The 19,840-nt window shown below is 41.9% G+C and overlaps 1 protein-coding gene across 4 annotated transcripts in view; it reads left to right on the top strand.

Annotated features, from left to right (window-relative positions):
- Positions 1-587: 587 nt before the first annotated feature.
- The window catches only part of LEF1 (lymphoid enhancer binding factor 1), a 118,388-nt gene continuing 99,135 nt past the window's right edge, over positions 588-19,840 (top strand). Inside the window, exons 1-3 of one of the 4 annotated variants that reach the window (XM_027103477.1) lie at positions 588-1,965; positions 4,398-4,464; positions 5,911-6,044. In XM_027103477.1, coding sequence (XP_026959278.1) covers positions 1,753-1,965; positions 4,398-4,464; positions 5,911-6,044 — 414 coding nt within the window. In that variant the 5' untranslated portion in view covers positions 588-1,752. Of the gene's footprint in view, positions 1,966-2,444; positions 2,859-4,397; positions 4,465-5,910; positions 6,045-19,840 lie in introns of those variants that run through there. The other 3 variants (XM_027103475.1, XM_027103474.1, XM_027103476.1) reach the window with 3 other exon arrangements.

Genomic DNA, 19,840 nt, shown 5'->3' with positions numbered 1-19,840 from the left:
TGTCAGAGCATCTATCAATGTGGTGTCGATCACAGCTGCGGCGGCTTCTCTTTCATCTTCTTCCCACTGGTAGAGCAAGGGAGGGAGAGAGGGAGGAGGAAAGGAGGTGGGGGAGAGACTGGCAGAGGAAGGAGGGGGGTGGGTGGGAAGGGAACAAGGAAGAGACACTTAGATGATGAAGTTAAACCGTTGGGGCAGAGTTTCTTGTCAATTTCACGCGGGCAAAGCGTCTCTCTCGTGGGTTACAAGAAGCGCCGGGTCCTTCCTGCGCTCGCCAAGTTGCCTGAATCTTTCCTCTAGGCGCGCGCGCGCGCGCGCACACACACACACACACACACACACACACACACACACACACAAACACACACCCCAAAACCTAGGACTCGTCCTACAGGCTCTGGGGGAAAAAAAAAAAGTCCTCAATCACCTCCTCCTTCTCGTCGTCCCCCACCTCCCCCCCTCCGCACCCCCCAGCGGGCAGCCAAGGAGAGCTGGAGGCGGGGGAGGGGAAGGGGAGGAGAAGCGACGCAAGAGGGTAGCTTTTCAGCGCCGCCGAGGCGCGGGAGGAGGAGAAGCGGCGAGGAGGCGCTGCCGCTCACCTGCGGGGCAGGGCGCGGAGGAGGGACCAGGCTGCGCGCTCTCCGGCTGAGGAGCTGGGACGCGCCCGCAGCCCCGCACGCGGCCAAGCTCGGGGCGTCCCCCTCCCCCGGGCCTGGCGAACCCGAGGGGTGAAGCTCTTTGCTTTGACAAGCGGTGCGGCGGAGGCGTGGAGAGCGGCGAGCAAAAGAGCGAGCGAGCCAGACTGAGGAAACTCGAGACGGGAACAAAGAGGGATCGGGTTTTGTGTGTGTGTGTGTGTGTGTGCGTGTGTGTGTGTGTCGGCTCCCGCTCCCGGCAGAATCTTTTGGGTCCGAGGCCCCTGCTGTGACTCCTCGAGACCCAGCCGTGCCCTCCACTGCCGACTCCCTGCACTCGCCGACACAAACTTTATTCTTGGCAAACTTCTTCTCTTTCTCTTTCCCTCCTCCTCCGCCCCCACCTTTTCCTCTGGCAGATTAAATGCTCCTGGAGACGGAAAACCGAAGCGAAAGGGGAGGAAATAAGAAGCTTTAAAACGGACATTTCCAATCCGGGTGGCTCTTTTTTTTTTTTTATCCTCCAGGAAGTGGACATTTCGTTATCTTCTGATTCTCTTTGCACCGCCTCTACTGGGACAAACGGAGCCGTTTTGCCTAGCTCCCTTCTTTTCTTGGAAAACAGACTCCCAGATCGGCATCTGGGAAAGCAAAGGTGGAGAGATTTGCGTAGAGACGCGCCGACGGACTCTCCACTGGCCTTTGGAGAGTCAAAACTCCTCCGGAACTGGCGTCCTCCGCGCGCAGACCCCGGAGACGCTGGGGGCGTGGGGCGGCCGCCCGGGCAGCCTAGCCTAGCGCGCAGCACAGACGCCCCCAGAGGCGCCAGCTGCTGCGGCCCTCGCATCCCTGTGTCTTTCGGCATCGGGGACGGGCGCGGGCGTAGGTCTTTGCGGAGTGGGAAGGCACGGGCGGTCACCGGGGCGCGGGCGCCGCTGCAGCAGCTCCGGCTGCCGGCCGCCAGCCCGGCGCTCTCCAGCCCGGCTTCCGCCTGCTCTCCTTCCTCACGCATCCTTTCAATTCTCCTTCTCCTCCTCCCCTTTTCGTTGACCCCTTCTCTTTTCTGCTGTCGCCTGGGGTGCTCCCCCAGCGGAGCGGAGATTACAGAGTGGTCGGGATGCCCCAACTCTCCGGGGCAGGCGGCGGCGGTGGGGGGGACCCGGAACTCTGCGCCACGGACGAGATGATCCCCTTCAAAGACGAGGGCGATCCCCAGAAGGAGAAGATTTTCGCCGAGATCAGTCACCCTGAAGAGGAAGGTGACTTAGCCGACATCAAGTCTTCCTTGGTTAACGAATCCGAAATCATCCCGGCGAGCAACGGCCACGAGGTGAGCGGGCTGCTGCCCCGAGCTTTGAGAGGCGTGGCGGGTCCGGGGGAAGAGCAGAGAGGGAAGAAGGGAGGGAAGGCGCTGGAGAGCCTTGGCTGAAGGGTCCCGATTAGGTCTGCAGGGTGGGGGGATGGGGGCGGGTGGCTGGGCTCCTGGTTAGTGTTCTTTCTTTCTTTGTGTGTGTGTGTGTGTGTGTGTGTGTGTGTGTGGTGTGCTGGGAAACATTCCAAGTGGATCAGTTTTGGGGTTTGGTGACTTAAACCGTTGGTTTGCGGCCAGGAGAACCTGCCCTTAACCCATCATGTTTGGCCTTCGGACTTTTTAGTGGGGTTTAGGGAGTGCGATTAAAGCGAGTATGTCTGAACAGCACTACTGAGAAGTTCTTCCGTAGGACGGAAAACAGAGTGCACCCGCTATCTTTCTCGGTAGATGTCTCTGCAAAAGTGCGTTAAACCACCAAAGGCTTAGGTAAAGGCGAGCAGAGGCACAGGCCCGAGGAAGGGGAGGCGGGCGTGGGCCGGGGACAGGCGGGGCGGTCCCAACCGCTGCGGAGCCGGCCGGCCGAGGGGGCGCGCGCCCGGGCGGCGGGGGCGGTTCGGGCGCGGGTCCTTTGGGCCGCTGGGGCCGGCTGCCAGCAGCCGTGGGCGAGCCGAGCCACCCCAGGGCGGGGGGGGCTCGCAGTACCGCCCGCAACACTAGCTTGCTCCAATCATCGCCACGTAAAGAAAAAAAGTACGCTTATATTTGGGGTTAGTTTGGGCCCGAATCAGGCCTTTAAATCTTTGCAGAAGAAGGGCGAGTCGGAGAGATGCAGCGGAAACCAGTGCACTCACTCAGGGGAGGGTGGAAAGCGCTTTATCAGATCTCCTGGCCGGCTGCGGGCGATAGCGATGGTAACCCGAGTAGAGTAAATAGAGACACGTGGGTGCTGGCGAGAGAAAGCCAGTGAGCAGGACCTCGCGGAAGGGCTATTTCAGGCCTCGCGGAGAGCTTCAGAAGTGGGGGGAGGGGGGGCGGATGGACCCTGATACCCGACACTCCACTGGCCACCCTTGTTCAACAACTGGGAAACTCTTTGGAGGAAATCCGGTAGAAAAGTCCTGACACTCAGATGATTTCACCAACGCTTTTTCCCTCCAAAGAAATTTGGAGGGTATATTCTTTTTCCTTAAATGGCATCCTTCTGCCCCCAAAAAGAAAGCGTGTGGTTTTGGGGGCGGGGACATTTTGGGTTTTAAACAGTAAGTTTAAGAACACCTCAGAGTTGCCTTCTTTATCCCAATGGCAGGGGTGAGTACGCATTTTGGAAGCCCGGGGGCCTGGGTTCTAAGGGGAGCATAGGGGTGCTCTCCATACCCTGAGTCTTTCATCCCAATATGCCAATTAGGGGGGAACCTAGGGGTGGCCAGGGCACACCCAGCTCCACTTAAAAGATTTGTGACTATGTGTGTATGGGGGGAAGGAGGCCAGTGGGAGGACAGATGTCCGAGGAACCAAATGACATCCAAAACATTCGAGGCCAAACTCATATTTGTAGAGCAGCCTTTTAAAATTTCTACCCCTTTTCCTCGTCCTTTCTTTTTCAATAAGTAAAGTTGCTACGCACTTCACATTTTCTAAACGTTTCTGCCTTGGGGAGAAGGGTGCTGCATTTGAAGTCCAGAACTCCTATTAGGGCTCTGTTAATCTTTACCAGTGGTAAGTGGGCATGGGGCAGACCCAAGGAAGACAGTGAAGGGGTAATACCGCTGATTTGCAGGTGGTTGAGTCTGGGTGGATGATGGTTACCAAACTGACATTAGCTGGGCTACCTTTTAGAAGTCTATAGCCCAGTTTTCAAGTTTTCCTCCCTTTAACCACAGAACAGTTTACTTTTCTCTTGTAAGCTTGCACTGAGCCAGCCATGGTAGCTTATGAGGAGAAGAGCTCCTGCTGGGATTGGTTTGGGACAGTTGCCTAAGATCTCCATTTGTGAGTGATGGGCTTGTTTTTCGTTAAATGTCATTTTCAGTTGCAAAATATTTCAGCCCACTGTTAATCAGCTCTGATTGAAGTAAACAGTGGTTGAAGAAGCCATCAAAATGATTAACGCCGCCGTTAACTCAAATTCTTGTCATATTAGGTATCCAAGTAGCCTTGTTGTGTTTTAGTAAACAGTGGTCAGAACAGCATATGGATTGTTCGCAAGTTTGTTTCTGTTGTTATTATCATTTATAGCTGGTAGTCCTGGGTAGATAATTTTCAAAAACACATGTTGAAAAGAGAACGATTTCCCAGTACTCAGCCTTAGCCTATCCTCTTAGATTAATAAACAAGTAGATTGAGTTGCACCTGATTCTCCTCTTTTGAGTTACCAGTGGATACACACATATCATTATTGTCACAAACTCTAAAGTGATCTTTCTTTTGGGGGTGGGGATTCGTCTTGTTAGGTGGCCAGACAAGCACAAACCTCTCAGGACTCCTACCACGACAAGGCCAGAGAACACCCTGATGACGGTAAGACGCCAATTCTATCTCTCCCAACCTTAACATTTAATGTGTGCAATTTGTGAATGTAGGTATGTTTTGCTATTTTTGTTTGCATCCAAGAAACTCGAATCATATGTGATAAGACTGTGCCTGTGTTGTAACAAAATGGGAAAGAAAACCCGGGAAACTTCTTGCTTATCACTAATGTATAGTTACATAATTTAAAAACTGTCTGAATGATTTAGGGGCTTTTGAATTTCTGTTGGCTTCCAGATTCTTTGTGGAAGAGGAATGCCTATAATTAGTTTTCTCATTTTACCTAAAGTTCTAATTGTAGATCTTTACTATTTTTTCCTGCATTGTTATAAAGAGTGACAGTCTACACCAATTTATTTTCCAACAAGAATAGTTTCAAATGGGCTTTCATTTGTGAAATTGCTGTTTCTTGTTATAGTGAGAAGGCAGGCACTGTATGCGCAGACTAAATATGGCTCAGTAAAGAAGAATCTAACTTGTAAAAATATAAAACGTTATTCTTAAAATTAAGAACTATGCATATGGAACGTGATAGACTTTCTCCCCATTTCCAATTCTTGCTCAAAACTGTAAAAATTCTACATATTTTTTAAGATTTAAGGAGAACTCCATGTGACTTTAAAAGAATCTGTAATCTTTAGGGTTCCCTTGTTGAACAGTCTACATTTCTGTTCTCCTTTAATTACTTACAATTGGCCTGACCAGAATGAGGTGTTCGCATATACAATATGTCAGCTAGGGGAAGAAGAGAAGAGAACTATAACATCAGGCTTCCTTCTGAGCTACAAAGTAGTCACACAGATTAAAGAGAAGAAACGTATACAGTGAACAAACACACATTTCTTTACCAGAGTGATGTAGTGTAGCACATAAAATTAAGTCTCCTGTAGTTAATCCTTCATAAATTTGGGTAGTTGCCCATATGCTAGATACAGCTTGCTCCCTCAGTAAAAATCTAGAAATTTTCCAGAAATCTAGAAGCACAGGTAGAATTTTTGAGTTTGCCAGTAAGATGGAGCATAACTTCAAGTGTATAAATATATACGTGTGGGTAAAGCTGAATGGCCTAGTATATTTCTATTACAGCTTTGTGTCTTCTTTCATGTGTCTGTATTTCTTAGTCCAGTTTGTTAGTATTAGAACAAATTAAGTTAGATGGATAACACTTATTTTTGTAAAAACACCAGTAAAAAACCAGTCAGTAGTGGCAATAAATTGAACCACATGTTTTTCAAACATCTGGTTCACTGCTAAGCCATTTAAGGGAATAAATACTGTCAATCTAAAATAGAGCATAATAATCCAGTTACAATACTTCGTAAACAAATCTCTTATGTAAGGTGTGATTTGAAGTAGTACTATTAACTTTTCAATGAAAAATACAGTGATATAAAAAGGAAGTCAAAGCACATTTGATTGTTCCTTGCATTCTCTCAGGAAAGCATCCAGATGGAGGACTCTACAACAAGGGACCCTCTTACTCGAGTTATTCCGGGTACATAATGATGCCAAACATGAATAATGACCCATACATGTCCAATGGATCTCTTTCTCCGCCCATCCCGAGAACAGTGAGTAACATGCTGATGTTGCAGATTATTTCAGAAGTGTAAATTAATTTGTATTTTGGCAAAATGTTTGTTTTTTTAAAGACACTGGAAATGCTTTCATTATGTGTGACCAGTCGTTGCTAAATAAGACCTGCTATGAGGAATGGCTGCCTCACATACGATATTGCTACTTTTGATGTTTTGCACTTGGAATTTTAGCTTTGGGGGTATTGGTTAAGATAGTAAAAAACAGATCACGAGCTATCGTGGAATCATTGAATTTAAATCAGCAAATTTCATGATTTTATGAGTATTTTGCTTTCTACTCTGATGAGAGAAATTGATTTAATCTTTCAATTAACTAAGTGCTGTATGTCTTTCATTGCCCATAAGCTATGTAGAATCAGAACTCCTTTGGCTTATTTGGAGCTGAATATTGGAAATGTTACTTCAGCTTTTAAAACAGTGTCTCATTTTATTGTGTTAGCTAACGTTTCTTTAAAATCAGTTTGGGGGTGGGGAGGAATGAGCTATTTTTTGCGTTATTGTCAATTGTTAAGAAAGTATCACTTGAAGATAATTCTAATGAAAATTGTTCTTTTTTATCTCGGGGTTCAGTTAACTTTCAAGTTTTAAAAATCCAGTGGCATTATAGCTGCTTTACACATTATGCATAACATGGAGACCTCATTTATATAGTAAGAAAACAGCTAAAGGGTTACCTCTGTAGTACATGAATGTGAAATGTGCTGGTGATGGAGTTCTTCCTGAGATTTGTCTCTTCGTAGGTAGTGATGGGTTTTTATTGCTCCGTCAATACATATACCTTCTTTCTGGCCTCACTCTCCCTCAACCACCCAAACCCCAATGAAAAACATGTATATTTGGGTGTTGAGGATGAGGGTTTCAGTCTAACTGGCCCTCCCGCGAGTCAGTCTAGGATTATAAAATGGAACCTGTAGTCTTTGCCTTATTAGCCCAGTGCTTTCACCAAGTGAAAAAAAAAAAATCAGTCACAGACATCTGGGGGCAAGTACTATCATTGATACCTCAGTGGACAGAATCTGGGAGCCATGAGATACTACAGAGTAGGAGAGAGGAATACCTCCTAATCAGTCATCAACAAACAAGAGTATTTATGGTTATCTTGATTACCTGTGGCCCTCAACTATTGAAGCGATAGATCTATGAAATACAACCACTTTATGCGGGCACTGTGATTTAGAAGTTATAATTTTTTCCCACAAGTTCCAAAAAGATATGTGACCTTTTAAGCAGGGAATGAGATTTTTCTAATTTGCATATAGCAGCTAAAATGGAGATCTTGGAAATCTTGTGATGGTTGTTATAGGAAAGAGCGATTTCACATTTTAAAAGGCTTTTCTAATACTTAATGATAGAAATGTGTGTGTGGTACATATAAATCTCTTATCTAAAAAGTGAATGAACTAATAAAAGCAAATATGGTTTTTAACATTTAGAGACCACCCAAATAAATACTTCTGAGTCTTAAAATTTGTAGGAGACTTTATATTGTTGAATTAAATATGCGTACGTTCAGATATTTTAAAGTTGGGCTGTTTTTCTTTTGTTGATGTTTTGGAGGGGAGGGGAAGGAGACTATGTTTTAGATAGGGAATAACTGAAGATTTCTGCTGAAGCCTTTTTAGAACAACAAATCAAATTATAGTCTCTGACTTGGGAACAATAGAAAATAGCTACCAAAATAATCTTATACTTTTAGGCTGTGCACACAGTTAATGCTTAATAAGTATTTGTGGAATTTATTCTTTAGCCACTTCTCCTTTCAAAGCAATAATTTTTAAAAAGTCAGTATAATTAAAGTCTATTGATATTTATAAATTATTCCTAAGAATACTGAAAATTAAGCTTCTCTTCCTCTTTAAACCAGCATTTTTACCCCCTCAGTATACTAATCATTTTAAATTGTTAGAATGGAAAGTATTTATTGTTAGTGTATGTATTAAAATTCTGAGGTCAGTGAATTGAACAGTCATTCATTGTTTGGGAAAGATTTGTGGCCAGAATAAATGTTGGTGGGTGTAGAGTGGAGGAAAGGGGTGTGGTCAGGAAACAGTTACCTTACCCTCCTATCTGCTGCGTTGCTTTATTCTGTTACATTTTAGAACACATTTATTTTAGGCACCTTTCTTGGGATATTCTGCAGTTTGCACAATTTGAGAAGCTTTTCAGGTTTAACCACGAGACAATGTTCAATTTTTTTCTTTTAGGGTCTGACCGAAGTGAGTTGAAATCTTTGGTTTTTAATAATTAACAGCTGTTTTTAGTGTGTCTGCGACCCAAAACACTTTAACCGGAAGGCAGCCCCTCCTCTTTACCCCTAACCACACTTCTGCCTCTTTCTCTTTAACTCTGTCCTTAGCAGGACTGCGTGTTTGTGCAACTGACATCCACAGTGATAGGTTTGCATCTAGGGTGTCAGGAGTCAGGAGCAGGGTGGCCATTTGGGTTTGGCCTTTGCCTGGGAGCAGTCCCCTGTCAGCCCTGTTACTTGGATTTGCATTACAACAACTGCTTGTTTACTGTATCTGCTGCCCTCAGGTGTTAGGATTAGAAAAACATCTGGGGGTGAGGGAGGGCCCTGACCAGCCCTTCCCCACACAGAATCTTCTGTTCACATGTAACTGCAGATGATCCAACTGGCACGCACAGAAATGTTTCTGCTGGGGGCTCATTTGAACAATTCTATTATGTGTCTGCTCTTTTTTAGGCAAACGCTGACATATGTATGCTCACACAGCTTTTACCCATGGCCTAAATATAGTATTACCTACACAGGAGAACCACCTTGGCCAATCGAGCTTTTTTTCTTTTTTTCCCATCTGAAGGGAAATTTTAATCGGCTAATTACGTCCTTCTAGAACAGAAATTCTTAGAGGTGTGTCTATACCAGAAATCTTGTGAGGGTGTTTCATAGAATTTTAAATAAGACTTCTTGGTTCAGATAAATTGGGCCTAGCAAGAAAGCACCTGTAATAATGACACTTTTGGTGTCATGAGTTCTTAAAGCACAGTAAACCTTGGCTTGAGGTGGTCGCCTTCATCGAGTGTGAGAGGATGCAGGAGCCTTTGAAATATTTCAGAGCAAGGGCCCTGGAGAGTTTATTAAAAGCATACTCCGAAGACTTTCTCTGAGTCTTATTTATGAAAATCCTTGGAGGCCAATGGTAACGTATTAAAAGGAAAAAATAGTTCTTTGCCTCCTGCGCTGGGTCCTGGCACTTGTGTGCCTGAATACTGTGTGACAGTGAGCTCGGCTGGCGTTACATAGTGAAAGTTCCCATTGGCCTCATGCACTGTGGTTATTCATCTTAGGTGTCAAACTTCCATTTGTCCCTCATGCAACCCAAATGTTTAGCACCTCTCTCTGAAGAGAAACATCTCATTTCTCTTTAGCTGCTCAAGGGAAAAGCAGCAGACTTAGCTCAGGAAGCGTCAGCAAACGTTGCAGCTCGGGTCACACCAACCACAGTAACACCTGGCCAGGATAGTACTGCAGAGTGCATCGTTTGTTTCTTTGTGATCTGAGGATGGATTTTTAGGTGGGAAAGGAAGATGTTTCTGTTTGAATTTCATCTTTCTTATTTTTAGTAGACATTGCTATTAAAATGTTTCGGGTTTTTTTTGTTGTTGTTGTTATTTTGAGCAACTCAGTTCTATTGTATGGTTTTTACCTGAAGGGAATCAACATTTTGATTTTTGATGAACAGAATTTACCTATTATAACTTTGTCTTAACCTCCCCCGCCCATGGTTGTATTTGCTTACAGTTAAAATTAGATTTTTGCCATTGTTCACATCTGGAATTAAGGAAGTAGGTGGACATGTCTAATCAGTAAGCTTACACTTATCCAGCTGTCCATCACACTGCTGCTTGGCTGTGAAAATAATCACAGAAACAATAATCAATAGGGAGACTATGGCTTCTTAATTCAAGGGTACAGGGAGACTATACCTTATGTTTTGAGCAAAAATTTTAAGTGTTTTTTCACTTTACTGCAAGGAGCTACTTCATTTGACTTACTAATAAATTATTTTAAATTTTCTAATCTAAGTTGTGTACTTTTTGAAGCTAAGTATATTAAATTTTCCTTTTACCTCAAGTTCAGGAGGAGTTAAGTTTTAGAAAGTATATTCTATCTCAGATTTGAATGTGATGTCAGGAGAATGTGTGGGAAAGTTCCTCAGGGCCCCAAACTCTTCTGTCTGATTCATCTTTTATTTATTTATTTTTTGCCACACCACATGGCATGTGGAATCTTACTTCCCCAACCAGGGATCGAACCTGCACCCCTTGAATTGGGAGTGCAGAGTGTTGACCACTGGACTGCCGGGGAAATCCTTGTTTGATTCATCTTAATTGTACTGCTACAAAGTTGGGAAAGGACCACAGTCAGAATAACTGGGAGTGATTGCCATTTCCCCTTCAGATAATTTAGAAATCTTATGACCGAATGGCATGCTAATTCAAGTGTCCTGGGAGCCCATGCTACATGTGACCCTGGTACTGCACAAGTGTGATCCTTAGTTGATAGATTTTTCTGAAATGACCCTAGAAATTTCTTGTTCATTCATAAAGATATGAGAACAACCCAGTTTCACTAAAACAAGACCATTAAGCCAACCTGCAGAAAATCTTGCTCTTTGAAATACCCCCTTCCCCTGCCCCCTTACAGGTCCTGGACTTGGCTCTCATCAACCCAACTATTTTGATCCATTTCTGTCTTGCAGACTGACTCGTGTAATTCCAACAGGACAGAGTAAGGGCCTCATAAATGGGTCTATCTGGACTCGAACTTGTTACCTCACAAGTATTCTTCCACAGTATCAACTGAGAGATTTTTGCAACTTTTTGAGTCTTGTTTTGTTTTTAACTAATCCTGTTAGTTCTTTAGGCAGAACTGTTTGTGGTTTATGTGACTGACATTTTTTAAGCAGTTAGACCATTCCATTCCTCTCTGACTCCCCTCGTTCCTTGTTTACGTATTATAGACAAAATGGGAATTTTATAAAACTGGTTTCCCTGTGATTTCAAGATAAACTTGAAGTTTAAAGAGAAAATGTGTCAGCACTGTCCATGGGCCGGCAGAAAGGCACATATGTTTTATTCCCAGGCAAAGGTAGAGCTCAGCATTATATAGGTGCCACTGTCATGGGACTGAAGTTTTTTAAAAAGAGGGTATTCATTTAAACTTTGTATCTTTAAAGTTATTACTTCAGTCATTATGCCAAACTGAGCCAGTCTGTAGAAAGCTAATACTGTAGCAATCAAGGGACTTAGTACTGCTTTGTACTGTCCCAGCACGTCCTTACTCATTTGGAAAAGGCAGCCATTGGACTTTATTTAAATAATTTTTAAAATATATTTTAGATTGGTGATCACTTTTTAAATATTAATTGTGACCTCGTGAAGTTCCTGTAGGAACTGTAGACTCTGCTGTAAGCTTTGAAGTCACTTTAAGCGTATAAATTATCAGTCTATAAGATTTGGAGGCACAAAGCCCGAAAACGCCCTGGAGACCAACAACAAAGATGAGCGAGGGGAGAGATTGAATGCACCAAAAAGGAGAGTCAGGAGTTGAGCAGAGGATGGATAGGGAACAGGGATTGCTAACTCCCAGCTTCTGATAATCTAGCCAATCTAGCTGGGACTATTTGCAGATTATTATCAGAGGCTGTTCAGAGGACTGTAAAGTCTCTGTAAAGCAGTACATTTATACACAATACCCATTCTAGCCAAATCTCTAAGCCTGCTGAAATTATCCACTTGCTATATGTAGATCAGTATAAAGCTCACTGAAGAATGTTACTTGCCTGCCTTCAATCCGTACAGGGAAAACTGCAAGGGCATTACAGCGCAAACAAGAGTTTAGGTTACCTGTCCTCTTTCCCGCGTCTGTAGGAGAAATAGGACTGGCAGAGACGTTGCCTCACAGAGGGTCTAGAAATGTATTGTATTTTTGCAGCTAACCGGAGGCAAGTAGACTCTAAAAAAACCTTTTGATTATTGACCGTTGTTTCTAGCTATGCCCACGTATAATACTGTATGGAACTTGGTGACAGTTCTGCAGAATCAAGTTTTGATCTTAGTCATGGTAATTTACTGTTGCTGTTACGTTCGCTTTAAAAAGGAAGCCTGATACTACTTTACTCAGTATAGAGAGAGGTTGAATGAGGGGTGGACAAAGGGAAGGTACGATAACATAAAAAGAGGAATGGCTCTAGTGTAGTTTTAATTTTCTCTTATTATTGTCAGCTTCTGAATGAAACAGTTACCAAAACTGTTAAAAGCTGGCACAGAAAAATATTTTTATAAATCCTTTTTTTTTAAATCCTGAAAAGTTTTGCAATAAAGCCTATTAACTGTGAATGATAGTTGATCAGGGACGACTGATGAATTATGAGATAGTTATATGTCATGAGTAGCCTAGCACGGGATAGACACTTCAGTAGATTTGCTGAATAAATAATGTTGTAGAAATTTTTCATGTATTTCTGGGAATATTTCAAAAGGATCTGTCTTTATTCAAACGCTATATGAAAAGCAAAATCTGAAAGTGTCTGCTAAATAAATCCTTAGTATTTTATTATTTTACGTTTTCTCTGATTTGTTGCTTCAGTGGGGAAAAAAAAAAGAGCATTAGACCATTGTCTTTAATGAGGAAGTCAGAGTCCTTCAGAATGTTGTTTCCGAGTAACAGCTGAAAACAGTCAGCTGGAGAGCTCGCTGCTAGAGTGAAAAAGAATGGGATTTGGTCCTCATTTGAGGACTGATCATAAGAAGTACTTATCTCTTACTTATGTCCTAGAAACCTGATTGAAGAAGAAGAGGTGATAGAAACGCTTTTTTCAGAAGGGTGCTTGAGATGGAAATAAAGTAATAAAGAAGCAAACCATCTTCAATTACGTTTCTGTATCGTACGGTTAATGCTTCTCAATTCATTTTTATTCTTTCCCAGGTAGAAAGGACATTTCTTTTTCCAGTAACACTTGAGGTATTTTGAGATATTAAAAAATTCTGCATGTTCTTTTTAAATACGTATGGTAGCATCAGCGCTGACTCTTCTAGGCCAGTGTGTGTTGTAAGTTGATTATATTCTTCAGCAATGTGGAGAGCAAAACTTTTGAGTCTGTATCAGGCAGAGGTAGGGATCCTCCTATGAAGGCTGGGCCTGTGGAGGAGGGAAGTCCTAGGCAAGATATCAAAAGGTCTGGGGTCTAGACCCACGTCCATCACTCTCCCCCAAAGCCTTGGGAAGGTACCTGACCTCTCTCAGAGTTTGTTTCCTTGTTTACTGTGAGGCATGTTAATGTCTGGTTGCCTACCTCATATGGTGGCTGTACAGTTCACATGGCACAAAGCCTGTGAAAGCATTTGGTTTTTTAGGTATGGGAGCAAAGCACAAGTCTCAGATGGTGTAAGCCCTCATGCCCACCTGGTAGGAATTCTGCCACAAGAGGCGTTTGACTGTATCCAAGAAGCTCCTGAGAAAGGGGAGACATTTTTGGTTCTTACCATGGCCCCATGCAGGCCTGGAAATTGGACACTGGGTCAAGACCTTACATTAACTTTTAGAAAATATTAGCATAAAATAAAAGTTTTGGGAATTGTCATTATATTCTTTACAGAGACAGCTTTCTTCTCTTGGGCTCTTTTTTCTCTCGCAGTTGTTAGGAGAGCACCTGATTTTCTTCTACTAAGGGAATGAGATGTGTGAGGGAATGGATTTCTAAATTTAAGATTTGTTTAAAAATCTCATATCCTTCTAACATTTGATATGAAATTGACAGATAACTCTTAACTCCTTGGATGGGGGTGGTAATTGATTTTTATTTAGGAAACCTTTTTTTCCTTAATCCTTTAGCAGCTGGGTTTCTTTTCTCCACTGCAAACATTATATAGAGAGGAGATTTAAGAGCCGCGTGAATGTAGAGGACGACAGGAGAGTTATTCTTTTCCGCCTTCAAATTTTCTTCTGCCTTAAGTCTTTCGAGCTTTCGTGGCATCTAAAAAAAGTCAGGTCCAAGGGGGGATATGTTGGCCAGGCAGCAGAGAGAAATCAGTGTTTTCCTAGTCTCGTTGGAAAATTACAGCTTTCATCCTTTCAAGACTTTTCTTTTTCTTTCAGTAAAACTCAGTGAATGTTAAATATATTTCAGTGTGGAGTTAGCTTTCTTGGTAGACTTCTTCAGTTTTAAACATCACGTATTCTACCTTGTAATAATTATGAACACGTATCATCTTGGCACACTAGTTCATATGACTTGGACCAAAGGAAAAAGGTATTGTGGTCTTATCTCAATTGTGTTAAACATTGTCTTAGACCCCGACACTTAAGATTTTTTAAAGTCTGAAACAAAACCAGGAGTACCAAAGTAAAAACTGTTTACCGTTTACTACAAATGGGCTAACCAGTTAAGTATCTGGCAGGGTTAGGAAAAGAATCAAGTCTCCCAGACATTGCTTGAATTGGTTTTTACTCTTTTTTTTTTTTGGTATATGTTAAAAGTTTAAAATTAAAACTCAAGAAATTCTTTTGAAAGGGAAAACGATTAACTTTTTTTTTTTTCTGTTTTAACTACTGTCATGCACCAGGTGCTGTGCTAGGCAATTTACGCGAATGGAAACTGTGGTTGGGTGTAGTAATCTCCATGCTGAAAAGAAGGGCCCATCCTCAGGGGCAGCAGGAACCTGCTTCAGTTTAGTAAGTGACAGAGTCACTGCCCTTCCCTTCTTAAGGTCTGAAGACTTGTTTATTTTCATAAAAAATGACCAAATTTGCCTTTCAGAACATAAAACACTTATTAAATGAATCATAATGTTGATTAAATGTAAAGCAAAAAGTTATTATTTTGAAGATTTTGTTGGCAACTTCTTTTCAGTAATGCTTAGCTATTTTTTATGAAAATAAAAAGAAAATACTTTCATTTAAAAAGCAATACACTAGAAAACTCAGATGAGCAAAAGGAATAGCAAATATTAAATTCTTAGGGTCCTGCCATCAGAGATGATCTCAAAACTCACCATGCAGCATTTTAGACCTCTTTCTACGCACATTTAGAAATACACATAGACACACGTAAGTATATGTTATACATGCATGGTAATGGAAACATAATATACCATTTTGTACTTGCTTTTTTCCCACCAGTATACAGTGGATATCTTCTGTAACATCATTTTTAATGCCTGATTTATTGCCTAATTTATTTAATCAGTTTTGTTGGTAAGACATTTAGGTGGTGTCACTTTTTTTCCCTCTATCTTAAGCAACATAGTCATGCAATGCATATTTTCTAACTACATCTCTGCACAAATTCTGTTTCCTTGGAATGAATCGCTAGAAGTGGAATTGTAGAGTCAAAGGCAATGAATGCACCTTTTTAATTTGGGGGTAACCCAACATTGCAATTTAACCTTAAAAAAACATTTGAAGTCAGTATTTAGAAGTATCACTTGACTACATTCATATTTGGTTATGGTTGGTGTCATGCCTTCTCCTAGTCAAGAGTCAGTCCAGCAATAGACAAGAAGCTGGACAGACGGGGAGCAGAATGTCAACTTCATTATTAATAAGGCTGGATTGGAGAACGTGGCTTGAACCGTGACACGAATTTGGACTTCCTTTGACTTGCCCAGATGGAACACACCACTAAGTCACAGGCCTCCCTAACAGGGGCAGGGAGCTTACGTCGTATAGAACTGGAGACGAGAACAAACCCACGCTCGGGCAAGCTGGCCCCCAGAGGGAGAACAAAGGGTCAGTCCGTCCTTGCCCAGTTCTTTCTCCAGATCACCAGAGATGAGTCGCTTTCCTTTGTGGAAAGTGAGTGAGGGGGTGGGAGGGACAAAGGCTGCAGCCGCTGCCAGGCTAGGGAGGAGGGGCGAAGGAGAGTGTGTTTATCTCCTTAGTCATAATCCCTGATCAGACCGCGAGCCGGGATGGTGGTGAGACGCGCGTGCGTACACGACGACGGGAGCTACAGCGGAGCACTGCGTTTGGGGTCTGAAGATCTAGATGTCGGGGTCTGCTCGTGACCGGCTGCAGCCAGCTACCTCCTCTCTGGACCTTGATTTCTTCACCTGCAACATAGACTGCCACCTCGTCTACTTACGAAAGTACCTGGCACTCTGCATTAGTAGTAGTGTCTGTGGAAGGCGGACCAACTGCATCCGAATTTACTGGTATTCTTATTCAAAAGGCAAATATGTAGGCCCTTCTGCAAATGTCCTGAACCAGAAGCGACAAGCAGGACATAACACGTACCACGTACACTTTTAACCAGGTACTTTAGCGATTCTTACCTACAGTAAGGTTTGAAAAAACACTGATCAAGTAGACATTCAATAATTTAATTCACTTGGGCTTAGATATCCCAAGTGACTCGCACACCTAGAAAGCAGTCAGGCACTTTGGCCCCAAAGCTTACTTTCTCTCCACTCAGCTCAGTTCAGCGCTATGCCTCATGGAGACCACTGGCACCCTGCTCACTTCTAGTCAGACCTCAGGGGGTTTCCCATAACCCACATTCTTTGGCATTATTTTCAAAGCTTTATGCAATCTGGAATCATCCACCTTGCAAGCCTTGCCTCCTTACCACCAGACCCTGCAGCTTACGATTCAGTGACATTTCCAGACCTGCATCCTAAACGCTTTCCCAAATCCCTGTCTTCAGGTAATTACAGCTTGGTCTCCCTGAAATGCCCTGCTCCCTCTTCCCTGCCAGCACAGTCTTGTTCCTCCTGAAAGATCCAGGCTAAATGGTACCTCATGAAGTTCTGATTGCACCACCAGTTAAGACTAAGTGCTCTCTGCTGTGGGTTCCCACAGGACCTTCTTCATAACCGTTACCACATCTTATAATCATTGGTTGTCTCCGTGTCTTCCTGTCTCACTGTTAGTTCCTTTAGGATAAGGAGCTTGTCTTACTCATCTCTGTTGCTCACAGCCTGTTATACTACCTGGCATAGAGCAGGTTACTCCACGGATATTTGTGGAATAAATAGAGCAGAAAATTTTAAAATTCATTAATATAGGGCAGTGACACCAGATATCAATCTATATTTAAATGGAGACACTTTAATAAAATATAAGCTAATACAGAATCACAGACCTGAATTGAGCTTAGAAATTATCTGAGCATTAAGTATAATCCATGGGATAGAATTAGCTATTAGTTTTGAGTATTTAGTAAGTGCCAGGACCTGTTCTGAGCACTTTATGTATATTAGCTCATTTAATCCTCACAATAACCCAGTGATATCCCCAGTATCCCCATTTTACAGATGAGAAGACTGAGGCATAAGGAGGCTTGAGCAACTGAGGCATAGGGGCCATGGAAGTGGTTAAGGACCACTGTAAGACCAGACCAAGAAATGCTTGGTCAGATAAAGTAGTTAATTTGCCAGGATATACAGCTAGTAAGTAGTGGTACCATGCTTGGACCAGGCCTTGACTCTCACTGCAGGGTGCTTTCTGCAACTTCAGTTTTCATTGCCATCACTGCCACTGGTACTCAGAAGATGCTAGATGATTGTTGAATCAGTGAATTTCTCATCAGGAAGATGTAAATCATTCTTAATCTATATGGTATTTGCAAGCATAAAATAAAATAGCATATGGAATTATAAATGTCTTTAACATTATGTTTGGTAGTAATAGCTATGGTGCTAATAGAGAACACAGAGTTCAAAGGCAACAAGTTAGATGCAGCGAAGTGAGGGGAAATCGGGGGAGATGCAAAAAAGGTGGTGGAAGTACTAGCCTGATGATGAGGGGGCAGTATTAGTGGAAATAATGAATTTAGAAAGAGCAAATTACAAGTTAGATGTAGCGAAGGGAGGGAAAATTAGGGGAGATGCAAAAAAGATGGTGAAAGTTCTAGCCTGATGATGAGGGGGCAGTATTAGTGGAAATAATGAATTTAGAAAGAGGAGCAAGTTTTAGGACAGACATACATGAGTTTGGCTTAAGGACTACCCTGTGTTTTCTCTTTTATGTTAAGAAAACAAAAAATTAACCAGTATCTGCAACCAAACATTTTACATTATGGACATCATTTCGGTCCATAATTTATCTAATTTATTTAATTTTTTGTGCCTTACAAAATCACTTACCTCTGGAGCTGCCTGGACCTTGATTAGAAGCCTCTGTGTGGTTATGAAAAACAGAACTGCATATTGCCTATAGGTGAGGAGAGGAATAGTATTAATATACTAGCATGTAATATTTAATGAGTTCACTTTACCTGCATTTTTCTTATTAAATACTCAGTGTAACACTATGAAGTGAACACTACCTAGTCTTCCCATCTTTCCATTCAAGAAACTGAGGCACAGAGAGGTTATATTGATTGCTATAGTTCCAAAGCTTAGTAAGCGGTAGAACTTGGATTCAAAGTCAGATAGCCTTGATTTAGGAGCTGGGACCCGTTTTATAAACTAGTTCCCCCCCTAAAGAATAATCCTTAGTCAATGTCGATAAATCACTTTGAGGATTAAAAGTGTCTGTTATGCTTGTGTTTTATTAAACAATGTAAACGGTTCAGCTTTAGTGGTGGCTTGATTAGCAAGCTCTAAGAATACTTGAAATTTGTCTTCTGGTTCATTCAGCACATAACCATGTGATTGCTCAACGTGTTCTTGAAAATTCCCAGGAAATGTTTGTTTCTTAGGTGACAAATGTCTGACTTGTATAGGAATTCCTATTGCTCACTTCTAGGGTCCCAGTGTCCTCAAGTCTTAAGGACTAAATAGCTTAATCAAACAGCTGTGTGGCCAAAGGTTTTGTAAATCTTGGAATCACTTTGGTGAATGATGTTGCCTCCTTCCATAAGAACTGAGTATTTACAGGCAAAAATCTACTGCCAAAGAGTGTTCTTTGCACAATAAGCAATTAAAATGTGGTTTGTGCTTCGTTTCTAGGAGCTGTTTGTGGTGATTTTTGTGGTATCGTGATGTTAGGTTAAGTAAAAGAAATTAGTTTAGGATTAACTGGAATTGTGATCATTCCTGAGAAGTTGCAACAGTGGGTTTCCTTAAAAAAATGAAGAAACTTTTTTTGTTAAGAAAATAATTATTAGAAACAATTTTCTTTCTCTCAAAAGGAGATTTTTGTTGTCGTTTTAAAGTAATATTGTTTTTAAAAAGTCAGGGGAAAACTCATTAAAGAATAGAAAAAAATAAAACTGCCTGTATTTGTCACTCAGATACAATGGTTTCATTTATATATTTTTTTAAGATGTTCTTTCTCCACTGTACCTATAATACAAGTACTTTTATAAGGTGGTTCATAAGGTTATTATTTTATTATAACTTTTTCATTAAAAAGATATTGTTGCTCATCTTTCAATGTGAATAAGTAAAGGTCTGTATCATCAGTTGTCACGGCTGGATACCATCCAGTTATAAGAGTATTTCAGTTTATTGATTTTATCCTCAATTATGGGTGTTATTTTTTTGTTTTTACTTGTTTGAAACAATGCTAAATGAAACCCTGTTAAAAATGCGTATTTATTTATAATCTATTTTTTTAGGTTATGTAGAATTAAATAGTTTATAGAAATAAGTCTATGCAGATTTCAGATTAAATATGTGTTTTTACATGTTTATGTGAATCACTTGATCATACCTTTCTTGATTTATAAGAGGTTTTTATATATAAAGCACATTAACCATTTTGATTCCAAGAAAATGCTTTCCAGCATTAGCTTGGCTCATTTTTTATAATTTATTTCAGAAGAGAAGATACTCTTTTGACTCTTGTAGGATGGTAC

This window comes from Aethalodelphis obliquidens, unplaced genomic scaffold (genome assembly GCF_003676395.1).
Source record: "Aethalodelphis obliquidens isolate GAN/ISIS:26980383/991018 unplaced genomic scaffold, ASM367639v1 scaffold6, whole genome shotgun sequence".
Classification (NCBI taxonomy): Eukaryota; Metazoa; Chordata; class Mammalia; order Artiodactyla; family Delphinidae; genus Aethalodelphis; species Aethalodelphis obliquidens.
The sequence above is the reverse complement of the archived record's forward strand: the minus strand, read 5'-3'. Positions and strand labels throughout refer to the sequence as shown.